At 31.0% G+C, this 13,746-nt stretch overlaps 1 protein-coding gene across 1 annotated transcript in view; it reads left to right on the top strand.

Moving 5' to 3' along the window:
- Positions 1 to 13,746, top strand: part of MS3_00007493 (uncharacterized protein) — a 42,212-nt gene that overhangs the window by 14,639 nt on the left and 13,827 nt on the right. Inside the window, exons 4-5 of the mRNA XM_035733277.2 lie at positions 1,229 to 1,330; positions 4,659 to 4,774. Coding sequence (XP_035587504.2) covers positions 1,229 to 1,330; positions 4,659 to 4,774 — 218 coding nt within the window. The remainder of the gene's footprint in view (positions 1 to 1,228; positions 1,331 to 4,658; positions 4,775 to 13,746) is intronic.

Below are 13,746 nucleotides of genomic sequence, written 5' to 3' on the forward strand. Positions count from 1 at the left end.
AAGTGTTTTTTGTTGAATCTATTTCTTGATCGTGATAATGAGATAGGTTCAGCTTAGAAAAGTTATCTTTATGATTAGAAGATCTACCATAATTGTATCCATGTTACTGAAAGTGACTGAATTTGACAAAGCATTATTTTCTCATGATGCTGATAAGCCCATCCGTTTTATGCTTCACTCATATCAAAATAACTCAACACTACTTATAAAAGATGTATTTGTTACTTTACTACTCATAAGATTTTTAATGAATTTTGTTTATTAGACGCTCGTGCACGCACATTAATCTTTAAAATAAAAACTAGCATAATGGTAATATCAGTCTTCCTGCTGAAGGTAGACATTTATTTGTGATTAGTTTTTTTTACTTCAGTATATCTGGAGCTCACAAATAGGCTAACTAGTTTCTCGTATCCGCTCTGGAAATTTACGTTCCTATCAGGGTGCTGAGTGAAGTCGACGATTCACCAACTGCTCCGCTCCTTGAGATCCTATTTTCCAATGATAAAAGGTAGCTATTTTATGAAAACAGGAGAAAGTATGTTAAGAAGTAGTGTTTTTTCCATCAACTGTAAAGATATACAATAACATTATATCTTGATAGAACTGTTAATTAAGAAAAATAGTGCCTTAAATACTCGTTGAATGTTGACTTAACCAACGTGTTTAAACTAATGGTATATTTATCCAACCAATTGCTTAAATGTCGTTCGAACGTATACCATAATACAGAATCTTGAATCAAGCGCACATCGCAAAAGGAAGTGCGAAACGAAGTTAAACTGTCATTAACATGAAACGTTTCACAACTTCGCTATTTTATAAATATTGCTAATTACACGACAATCAGTCACTGTGTAACGATTCAATTTCATGTTTGTATATGATTAGCTATCTACTCAACTCTATGAACTACTAGAATAATTTTAAATGCGATCTTATTTGAGCTTCATCTAACCGCGTTGTTGCATCGTGCGTAAATTGGGGATTACAAATTAGTTTTGTAAATCCTGTAATTAAAATCCTACATATCATTTCTATCATCATTGATATTAATCGTTCATTTGCACAACTGGAATTCCTGAGTTACATAATTTGACTTAATAATTTATAATTAGGTTAGTGAAATTTTATGTGGAAAATTTTTCATGTAACGATTTAATCATTCAGTCATTAAGAAATGATCTTGATTGCTTTTTGAAAATAAATCTCTGTTTTAATTCTTCAGGAGGTAGAGACGGAGTAGTGAATCCAATGGTACACAATATGGTACCTGCTTACGAGGCTGCAAAATATAATCTTGTTTGGGTGAGCACTAGTCGAGTTAAAGGTAGATTTACGGTTTGTAGTGTTTAATTTACTACATTACATTTAACCCGTTTGGTTTGATTTTCTTTTTATATTTCTTTAAACGTAGTTTTACTGATTTAGTTTGGTGTCTCATAGTGAAAAAAATGGTTTTAGAAATTGTAAATACTATTGTAGTGATAGAAAAATCAGGTGATGTAAGTCAATTTATCATTTTACGCAAAATTACACAATGTCTTTGGAAAATATGACCATCACACATTAAGTCCATCATGAGCATATCCTCCTTAAGTTGTCCTTTACGCAGTCCATCATTCTTCCAATCCTGTTGTTGTTCCGATCGCCCTCTATTTTCTTTCCTCTCCTTCTCCTTCTTCCCTTCTTTTTTTCTTCTTCCTCTTTTTTTCTTTCTCTTTATTTCAATCTTCTGCTGGTGGGCAGTTTACTCCCGATTCCTGTTACATACTGCCTATAACTATCCGCATAAACAGCTTACAGCACACTATTATGTGGGTGAGAGCTAAAATAATCGTAGTGTTTGAACTTTTAATGGGTATCTGTAGGAGTTTAATAGAAAACAATTATTGAGTTGTTTAGATTGGTGGTCAGATTAAAAAATACCTTATGGAGTTCCAACAACACCTTGGATAAGTTAGGTAGCTTATTGCAATCACGTAGTTGCTTAATAGAAACTACCAGCTTCTATTGATTTCTTAGTTTTATACTTGATAACCAGGGGGTTTGAATTTAGTATCGAATCGTTCACTTATCGATTACATACTTAAACGTTTTCATCGACTGTAGTTTAACACCTTTCAGGTTGTTAAATGCTTTTTATACGATTACTGTATCATTAATTAAAAAAGATTAACTGTCAAGTACATACACTCACCAATGTCAGTAAATTCACTGTAATTTCTTACATTTTGGACAGTGAGATTTATTTGCTGGGAAGTCAATTTAGGATATTGTTTTAATTTATTTTAATAAATTAACGGTCTCATTCATTAATTCCAATGGTTCTATGACTAATTAAGTTTATAAATTAGCCACGTGCATATTTAACAACATTAGGACAGCTACTGGTGATCTTTGCTGTTTTATAACTGGTTTAAGTAGGTTATGTGAGATATTCTTTTATTAACATTTAGAATTATCTAGAAATGAATCTGTACATGAATTACTTATAATACTACTAATGTGTCATTCATCAAATTGGTAAATATAAGTTCAAGAGTAGTATGACGTGTACACCCTATTTTTTCATGTTTCCCGTTATTTATTTGACATTTGTTAAATGACCGTTCAATTTATCTTGAAAGTTATGATCAGCTCTACGGACTGTCGGTTGGAAATTATTTCGTTACGTATTTTTTTCGAATACATGTAGTGAATTACTTCAAAAGTCTTGCCTAGTCGTACTGTAGCGTAATCGAATTGATCAAAGCATGTTTGTTTGTATTTTTAATTTCTGATGTATGTTTCAAGAATGACTATTTATTTTGTCTTAGTATAGAGAGTTAAGGAGTTTATTGGATTTTGCAGTTTTCCATCACAGACTAACTTTTACTAAACAAAGATTGAAAACCAGAAAACATTGGAGAGTTGTTTCGTCCTAATGTAGGACTGCTTACTAGTGCTCGACTGTTTCAGTGATCAAAATCATATTTATTAAGTTCTATAAAATCATAGGCTTTCTGATCATACAGGTTGGAATATTTTTTTAGTGAAATTCTGCGCAGTAACTCATACTTTGGTTGACAGACTGATATATTGCCTATGCCACAAGTGATGCATATTGGCAAAAGTTAGTCGAGTCTTCTGAATCCATGCCGAGATTTCGCCAGATAGCAGACCATCAGGACTGATCAGATCGTCAAGATAATTGGAGTGGTCGATACGTCCAACTACTTCACCTCCTACAATTAATTCAGGAGGTGACACGAGCCAATCCTAAAGCAGAATATGGGGTTTTGAGGTAGAGAATCTGATTTCAAACATGTTTGGATTGTTGCTTATGATGGCCAGAAGACTCTGTATTTTGTTAGGGTTTTCACCAAATAGAACTATATCATCTGCATATTGTAAGTCGAAAAGTTAATAGTTCGCTAGGAGACCAATCCCTGAAACGTATGACGGTGAAAGCTTTATATTTGAAAGAATGTCTGTGACATAGTTTAATAAAAGTGAAGAAAGTAGGCATCCTTAACGAAGGCTACTCAAATATCTCAATTCTAAAGACAATTTACCATAAGCTTTGACTTGACCAATAGTGTTTGAGTAGACTGCCTTCAAAAGTTTAATGTACTTCTTTGGTGCACATTTCAATGACAGACCTTGCCACAGAACCTCGCGATCAACCAAGCTGAATGCCATCTAAAGGTCAATAAATACAATTACTGTTGGACGTTAAAAAGTATGTTCAATGTTCTCAATCTAAAGTCAATCTTTCCGAATATTTTATCACAGCTGAAGCCAGGTCTCAGGACGATAGGCTATTTCACAACCATAGAATAACTTGTTTTTTCAAGATTCGGCAAAAATGTCCAACATGTACATTACTATTCATCCTACTGTAAACTTGCACTACAACAAGTTATTTCATGATTTTTAAATAAACTATACGAATCTAATTTTTTGTGATAGGGGAGGAATTTTTTCACAATAGATATGTATCCCATTATGCTTTAAGTGGGAACAAAAGTTGTATTCCAATAATGTTCATTGTTCTTTAAATTCGTTTATTCTACTGGCATTGTGTTAATTAACAGTATATTGGTTAATTTTGTGAAGGTAGCTTCTGTCATAAACACGATACTTTTTGTACTTTTAGCATGCATATTTTCAAACATAGTTTAGGAATATTTACCTTATCGAAATAATTTAATCTGACATTTGAACAATAATAATGATTGAGATAATGAATCGATCAGTGTTAGACCACCATTGGAAACCTGGAAGCACTGGACGTTCGTTTCGTCCTAGTATGGGACTCTTGAGCAGTGCGCATCCACGATACTGCGCGCAGGACCTTCGGTCTCGCGCGCGCGCTCTTAACATCAAGACCACCGAGCTAGCATCGAACGGTGTTAATCCCTGACTTCAACGAATCTAACATTGATCGATTCATAATCTCAATCAAAGGTCAGCAACCTCCACAAGCATATACTGACAATAATAATAATGTTAGACTTACATACTATCTTTTGAACATGATGTCGTATTACTAAATATGATTTTTTCGGTTTCAAATTTCCTTCCTTTTACTTGAATTGTAAATACGATTATTATAATAAATATTAAGATAATTGTAAGTCGATTATTTTTGTTTTAATATGAAATTTTCATAGCATCCGCAGAGGTCATTTGGGATTTCGTCTATAAAGCTCATGATCCATCAGTTGCCATTGTTCATCAATTGCCATTTTTCGCCGATCATTCTGGTTTTGTAGCCGCTATTGAAAAGGTAGTGCAGATGTTTTCTTTTGGAACGTTTTAAAAAAGTTTCATCGCAATTCATTTTACAAAGATGAAAGTGTCAAACGTCATTTTTTCTTAGCATTAATTAATGCTAGTAACAGTGTGTTGCATTGCGATTATTTTATATCCCATCAGATTCATTTTTTATCAAAATTATTTATCTCTCTGGAATCGTTTGGTTTTAATCAATTCAATTTACGCATTGCTTACCATTTTATTTCAGTGAATGTTTGAGTACTTAAACTTTTTATTAGGTATATTTAGTTTGTTTGAATCGATAAATACAAGAACCAGGGGAAGGAAATGCTTTTGTTGTATATCATGAAAAATATTTTGTTGCATTGTTTACGATCGATTGCATTTGAGATGTATTCATTCTTTAGTTTCCTGATTTTTGAATATGGTAGTTACTCAATGTTTTTGTTAATATAATTACTTTCCTGTGAAACCATATGTTCCGTGAATAGTTTTCCATTAGGACTTATTATTGTTATCCTCACTTCTATGCTCTTTATCTCAGGAATGTTCTCTCTCTTTATTGATGTAAATTATTTCAACTTGAAGCGATCTACATTTATGTCAGGTTCTTAGCTATTTAAAGTTAACTGAGTGACTATGCTATTTACCACTTATTCATGCTTTACACCGTATAATGTTTTTACTGAAACAAGTTTAAAGTCTGGAAGCCTGATATCTTTCTGAAATGCCTATATCTTAATCATTGATAAGATCCTGTCTAGTTGAGCGTGTGAGTTTTTTTTATTTGTTTTCTGTAATATGTAACGGTCAGAATCTGGAGATTGCTTTCATAAGTCAATTACCAGTTCAGTGTCTAACATTCTTTTTGAGTATTTTATATCTCTCCTATAAATATATGTAAAAAAATCTCTGTACAGCAATAGACTTAATTCAACAGTTAGAAAATACATATTCTTTTCTAACTTGAATACAAATGCATGAATATATGAAGCTTTAGTAATAATTTCACTAAAGGTATGTCATAAATAATCCCTTCAATCATTTCTCTAATCAAATTAAATATGTATATTGTACATAAACTTTAAACAGTTTATTCTGTGTGATTAAAACGTCTTCACGGATTTATGAACTAAGTAAACTAGACTGACCTACATGCGTATTATCATAAACGATTGATTATTTAAAACAAATGAACAATCTTACTATAACAATTAAAATGACAGTATAATTGAAGATAATTAATTTAAATGTAGAATGACATTCCCTCAATGACAGAAATCTTTTGTAAGTTATTCATTACAATATTAACTAAATAAATTGATCAATTGTAACCGGGTTTATCAAAATAGACTGAGCTTTGATGTGTAACATTTTGATTTAAAATAAATCGAGCATTGAAAAAGTTATTCTGTCAACAAAGGTTTATAATATGTCATTGATAAAGGGCAGGTAAATAGGGTAGCCTTCATTTTATTGTCTACTGTAGACCAATCTTTAAATGAAATCATTAAACGGAATGGTTTAAAAGAATTGTTTGAAAATGTAAACAGCATTTCGGAGAGCATGAAGCTAACAAAGGAAATAAAGTCTAATGACCACAAACAAGCGTTTCTCGATTGTTCGATTGAACAAAGATGTAATAATAAGTTGAAAATAAATGTATTCAAGAATTCAACACATTCTGAGAGATACTTAGATTACGGTTGGACTCATGAGTGTTGTACGAAAGTAACTGGTAGAAAATTTAATTAACAAAAGTGGTAATCTCGTTACAGATAAGGAAGACCAACAGGTTGAATTGAATGAAATTTTGTCTGCGCTTAGAGAATAACAACTGCCCCAAAGAATTTGTAAATAAGATTATTATAAATGGAAAAAAAACTAAATTAGTGTGTACCGAAAGATTGGAAGTCCACCCTGGTCATCCCATACCGTAGTGAAACATCGGAAGGAATAAGGGAGATTCTAAACAAACATGATATAAGAGTGTATTTTCGGGCTTATGAAACCACAAAATCACTATTAGTGAAATTTAAGGGTAGATTTCTAAAGGAAGAACAACAGAATATTGTTTATAAGCTCAACCGTTATGATTGTAATGTAGTGTATATGGGAGAAACTTAACGGCAATTGAATGTGAGCTTGAAGGAACACAAAGAATGTTTGAAAAATGTCCCAAATCCATGGTTGATGTGGGGAAACTTGAGAATAGGTCGGCGATAGCACTACACACGTCGTAAATAGGACACAAGATCAATATGAAAGGGACCAAAATACCTCTGATAGGTTTTAGTACACATAAAGAAGTATTGACAGCAGAAGCGCTGTATATATGGGCGAATAAGGAGAGTCTGAGCAAAAAGGATGGTATTCAACTAGCAACTACTTGACAAGTATTCGTTAACAAGTGATTGGACTTTTTCTCTATCCAACCTGTTTATTTCTCATACATCGTTATTCTGACAGAAATTAATCTGGGTTATCTTAGCATTACATTTATGTATTTGATGGTTCTCATTTTACATGCACATCGACGGTTCATAAACAATTTCAACCTGCACTTTTGTTTTTACTTCAAACAAAAAAATCGAACACCTAATATCAACTATTAATAACTCGATCTTACACATACACGCACATTTCATTTATTTATTTTCACATTATAGACTTTTCACATGATCCATATATAACTGACTCATGTTATCCTACTTACTAATGTTAACGTCAAAATATGATTGAATAAACGCAGCAAAGATTTTATTGTTAAACATTATGCATTTCTTTGGTGATTTTGATTTTGAGTTTCACCCTGAAGAAGTCCAGACAAGTTTGCTGGACGAAAGGTTAGAATTATTTAAATTGCAATCGCTGCGATTATTTCAGGCACAATTCTCACAAATAATGTTATATCTATATTCGGTGCTCAATTTTTGTCAAACTTTCCGGTCTAATATTGACGAATATTCGTACAAATTAGCTAGTTATGTTAAAAATGGATCTGGTTCATTCAAATACATAGGAAGTTGTCTGGATGTAAATTAACTCAGCGCACTGTTTTATAATTCCAAATTTATATATGAAGCATACTTCTCTGTGCATATCACTTTTAACTAGCATACCCTTGATATATTAACATTTGTACTAGGAATTTTGTACATTATATAAAATAAGTTAATGATGAAGATTTACATGATACAATCAAGATCAGTGTATCATTAACATAAATTTGTTAACACTCAACTCATCTGGTCAGATTTAAATCTTCGGATGATCGAAGTGACTCAAGTATTTGAAATTTCTTGTTGATCTTTGCATTGTAACTATTCAGTGATTGGAAATCATATCAAATCTGATTAATGTATGATAAATAACGGACATGGTGTAAACGTTTTACAGTGTATTTCGAAAAATACACTATTTGGATTTATGTAATATCACATGTTATTGTACAGTAAATAAACAGTAAGTAGATGACACAGTTGATTATCGTGGAATATAGGTTAAAATGATCACAATCAGATTTAAGTTATATTGAGCAGTTGAAGCCCTAACAATTACAAAAACAATGTACAAGCCATTAACAATGTGGACTCAATAACTAAGCGGATATCGCAATGACGTTTGAAGTGTACGGGGTCGGGATCTAATCCTCTGGTGATCAATAACTCGGGGATCTGGGTAATTCCAATTGGCGAGTCCCGAATAGGACGAAACACTGTCAATCACTATTCATCTTTCTTAACATAATTTGATTAGTTTATGACCGAAATATACACGTAGAACTTACATCATACAAACCTTTCTCCTTTAATTGCATTAAGTATTTCTCATCGCTTAGGTTAGAAGATTATGTTAGTTTTATCATATAGCTGACTATAATATGTTAACACTATTTAGATTTCAATATGCTAAGTAATTAAAAGAACAATTTTTCCATAGGTCAAAATTTGTTTCTATTTTCTTTTTCTATACTTAACCAATTTGAAGTAGATTGGAACAAAACACTGTTATGTATGATTCTATACTGTAAAAGTTTTTTGTTCATATGGCCGATATAACAAAAAAGGATTTATTTTGAATTTATTGTCAATACAACACAGTATCATTGGTGAAGTATTATTTCTTTTTTCCTTGTGGTTAACAGTAGAATTTTGTAGTTTGACTAACTTTTTTTCAGTGTTATTCTTTTGCAAAGAGTGTTATTAATTCAGTTTAAAGTTAGCATTCATTTGATTTCAGTTGCACGTTTCATTTCTGTTCATCTTTAAATTGTCCCTACATTAAAATGATTCCATTTCTTGTTAATTACTTACGCTTGATACTCCTTGTGGAGGAACGTAGGCCGCCAACCTGCACTTTCCATCCAACTCTTTCCAGTTGTTATTTATCCTTTTTATATCTGCTTCTATTTCTCGATGTAATATGTTCTTTGGCGTTCCTCTTTTCTGTTTCCCTTCAGGATTCCACCTTAGGGCTTGCCTCGTGACGTAGTTTGATGAGTTGCGTAATGTATATCCTATCCATTTCCATCGTCTTTCCCTAATTTCCTCTTCAGTTGGAAGCTGGTTTGTTCTTTCTCACGCTAACCAAAAAGAAATAATTCATTTCTTGTAAATGTTGTCAATTTAAGCGTAATAAATCACACACATACATACACTGATTCTACTTTTTGCATTAATTAAATCCATAATCTTCATAACATGTCTGTTTGTTTTTACAAATTAAATGTTCAACAGTAATTATTATCAAATGTGTTAATCTTATTAAAAGAAATCATTCTAGAATCAGGTTATTTGTATAATTTCTTATTGAATATAATCTATAATAATATTAGAGTAAAATGTTAACTATATTTAATATCTAAAATGAATTAGGTCAAAGTACAAAGGATTAAAGTTATAATATCATGTTTCATAATCCTTAATTTCTTTCAGTTATCATAGTTGACTACAAATTTCGTGTGATTATATTTTCGTTTTTATTGTAAAAATAATTATGTCACCTTGTAATGCATTTTAATCGTCATCATCTTATACAATCTGTTGTAAATAAATACTGAATGGAGAAGTGAAATCAACTGGCTCTTTGAGTATATATATAATTATGGTGCAGATTTGGTTCAACCTCCCTTTATTTAAGTTATTCTATTCAGTAGATACTGACTTACTATTTGTCTATGTATTATGATTTTAAATTGGTTAGTTTAAGATATCAGAAGGGGTTTTGTGAAGATGTTAAAAATTTCACAGATTGAAATCATAAGTCAATTGAAGCTAGACCACCATGGAAAACCTGAAAGCACTGGACGGCCGTTTCGTTCAGGTTTTTCATGGTGGTCTAGCTTCAATTGACTCATGATTTCAACCACTGAAATTTTTAAAATCTCCACAAAACCCCTTCTGATAATAATCATCTGCTCATTAGTGACTGACTTCAAGAGATACTCCTGGAGTTCTAGTGAGAAACCGTTACCAGTGGAGTTCAACCAGGTCTGTTGTGAGATATCAACTCACTGAAGACAATAGTGTACGGTGGCGCAACTTCGTGGATTGGTTGAAGTTAGACAATAACACCGTTGGATGCCGGCTCAGTGGTCTGGTTGGTTAAGCGCCTGGCGCGAGGATGATGGGTCCTGGGTTCGAATCTCGCGGGGTGCGGGATCGTGGATGCTCATTGCTGAGGAATCCCATACTAAAACGAAACGACCGTCCAGTGCTTCCAGGTTTTCCATGGTGGTCTAGCTTCAATTGACTCATGATTTCAACCAATGTAGTTTAAGATATGTTTTTATTATAATTTTAAATATATTCTTGTTTTAATGAGTGCGACCATATTTTTGGTGGGATTTTTTAATATAAGCATTTACACTGTGGAATGAATTTTAATTTTGATAATAGTTTTGTACTAGATAAAAAATAATTACCTATTTCGATGCAGATATTTTAATTTATTTTTGTGAACATTTCTATTTGTATTCTAATAGGTAAATGAAACAATAAGATAAGATGATAAATTAAATGAAAGTCAACTAGATCTTCTTTAATGTAAAATTGATAGTTTGATGAGTTTTTAACTTGGATCATAAAAACACTATGTTCTATGTATAAAAAAATGTTAGAATTGAAATCGTTTACTTTCATGAATGTAAGAATGGATGATTTCAAATTTTCCATCAATCATTTATTTCATTTGATCTATGGTTGTTCTTGAATTGGTATATTGTTCATATTTTAAATGATTTCTGCAGTATTCTTAGATTTGAATAGAATTAAGTTACCTTTTGTCTAAAATGACCATCTTCAGTTACTTCATATTATCTCAATTTAATTTTGTATTTTTATTAAATCTTCATGGCCTAAATCATTTCATGATTAAAGCTAGACCACCATTGAGAAGCACGGAACATCGGACACCTGTTTTTTTCTTAATATGGGATTCTTCAGTAGTACACGGTGATAACCTCTTCCTAAGGAATCGAACTTAGAGTTTTTTAGATCATATGGTCTTTTTGGCTAACGGTATGATAATGTCGACAAAAGCTTAAAAGTTTTGGAACTATTTATCTATATATATAAAATGATAGAAATGGAAATTATGTCCTTAATTATTCAATATTTTTTCAGTAATTACAACACAATCTATCCTTCATGCACTAAAATTTAGACATAAGTCCACTGTTTCAATAATTAAGAAATGTCGTTTGATCTTATTACTAAATGACTGTAATTTTTGTCTGACAAATATTGTATTGCATTTCATTTTAATGAAATACGTGCAACTTGCGGACCAGTATTTTACGAAGTTAGTCATTTACATTTGTTAACAAAGCATGTGACTTAGAAAGTAAGTTCTGTCTTTATTTATGACAATGTTAGTCTTAAAACAATAAGCAGTTGGTTATTGACTTATCAGTTGTGAATCCTATTCAGTTACAGTTTAACAGAAATCTCAAAAAATTCATATGCATTGTTTCATTCAGTCTAAGTTATTGGTTATTACATGACAGTACACAATCTCTAAAATGCAACACTTTTCTTCTTAACTGGACAATAAGGGGTTATATCGGAATTATCTATCGTAAGAGTTGTAATAAATTTAACAATTCCATTACGAATGTTCCTATACTTCTGTCTTCTTTTTCCTCAGTACTTCTAAAACCTAGCATTTACTTCCCTCAGAAATTGATGGTATCTGCTTAATTGGTTAGTTATAGCGTTTAAATTTTGTCTAAGCAGTGTTAGTTATCTTTAGGATTTGAACATTGATATTAATTAATTGCATTATCGATTTGATTAGGATGGATTGCCACATAACGTAGTGGTACGGATACTACAACATTGTTTTCGTCAATATCTTATTTTGTTATATTTAGCAATAACTCTGCTATGCACTAATTTTAAATAGAATTCATTTATAAAAGAGATTGGAAACAATATTTCCTTATGTTAACATAATTTGATCTTTCCAGTTTTACCTTAAATCTTAAAGTGTTTCTCATTTATTAATTCATCCATGTTAATTGTTCAGTAGTAAAGGACACGTAATTTGCGTTTTACTTTGCTTATTCTTCTATCGTTCTCTATTCATACTTATGACCTTGACAAATTTTAAAATTATCACATAATCTACTTTGTTTTATTTCTACAAGGAATAAATTATAAGAACTAACCAAGTTCACCTAATACTAAGTGACCTTTTAATACTTTTCAGTTACTTCATTACATAATCGTCTAATGTGTTTTAATTCCATGATTTCTAATCACTATTTCAATTTTCTGGAATCTTCCCTCCCAAACTCTATATATTCGAAACAGAATTTTATGACCTCATTAACTCTAACGAAATCTTTACTACACTATGTTACATATATTCATCCTTCATCGCCCTCTGTTGTATAAGTATGTCAATATCTGTTATAATGTTGAATTTCAAATATTTTAGGTTGTAAGCAGCTGATGAGAACCTAACGAAATAAAATGAATTCATATTATTCTGCACCAACCTTTGTTCTTGCTCTCTTTAAAATTAATACTTTTCATTACAGAGTATTTGACAAGTCTTATTCAACGAATATTTTGTGTGTAAATCAATAATTGTTTCAAAAATTCGTTTATCTTATCTATCAGCCTAGAGATAAATGTAGAATGAAAGCCAATAAAAGATGGTATTTTGTCATCTTTCCGAAACTTTTATCTATTATGATCCTAATTATAGAAAAAATCAAGAACCATTATAACGTCTGATGTTTTTCTCTTCGTTTGTCGTTTGAAGAAGCTTCAAAAGATTACAGTTTAATTCCTACATTAAACATGATATGAAGTGAAAAGAAATGCCATAGAACAAAGACTGATTGTAAACATTATCCAATGAATATAAAGTCTTTTCCTTATACCTATTTTTTTGAATATTCACATATTTCGCATAGTTCGTTTTAAGAATTGTTTACTGTAATCCAATATAAAATGTTCAATAATACAATTCTTATTATTAATTTTTATAAACATTAGTTTTCAATAATTTTAGTCAGATGAAATTATGGCTAATAGTGATGAAATCCTCGACACATGTGTTTCGTCCTTGTTTTTTGAAGATTTTCTTCAGTTTATTTATATTCAACATTAGATTATTTATTCTTGTTTCAATTTGATTAGATGAAGAATTTTGAATTATAAAACAAAATATAAATGATATTGAATAGTTTATCTTTACATATAAAATAAATAGGTTGACATATTATCTATTTACTGGTTTGTTGATGCTTCAAATGTAATTTATCATTTAAAGTTACATATTTCAAATATTCATAATAATTTTTAGAATTATTTATATGACTAGAATAATTTTCAATATTTGCATTTTATTGAAGATAAAAATTCAATTTATTAAATGACTGGAACACATATTAGTTTGTATACGCTCAGTGTTAATCTATTCTTTCATGTCTATGTGTATGAGAATTTGTGATTTTACTGGTTAGCT

Source organism: Schistosoma haematobium, chromosome 4 (assembly GCF_000699445.3).
Source record: "Schistosoma haematobium chromosome 4, whole genome shotgun sequence".
Classification (NCBI taxonomy): Eukaryota; Metazoa; Platyhelminthes; class Trematoda; order Strigeidida; family Schistosomatidae; genus Schistosoma; species Schistosoma haematobium.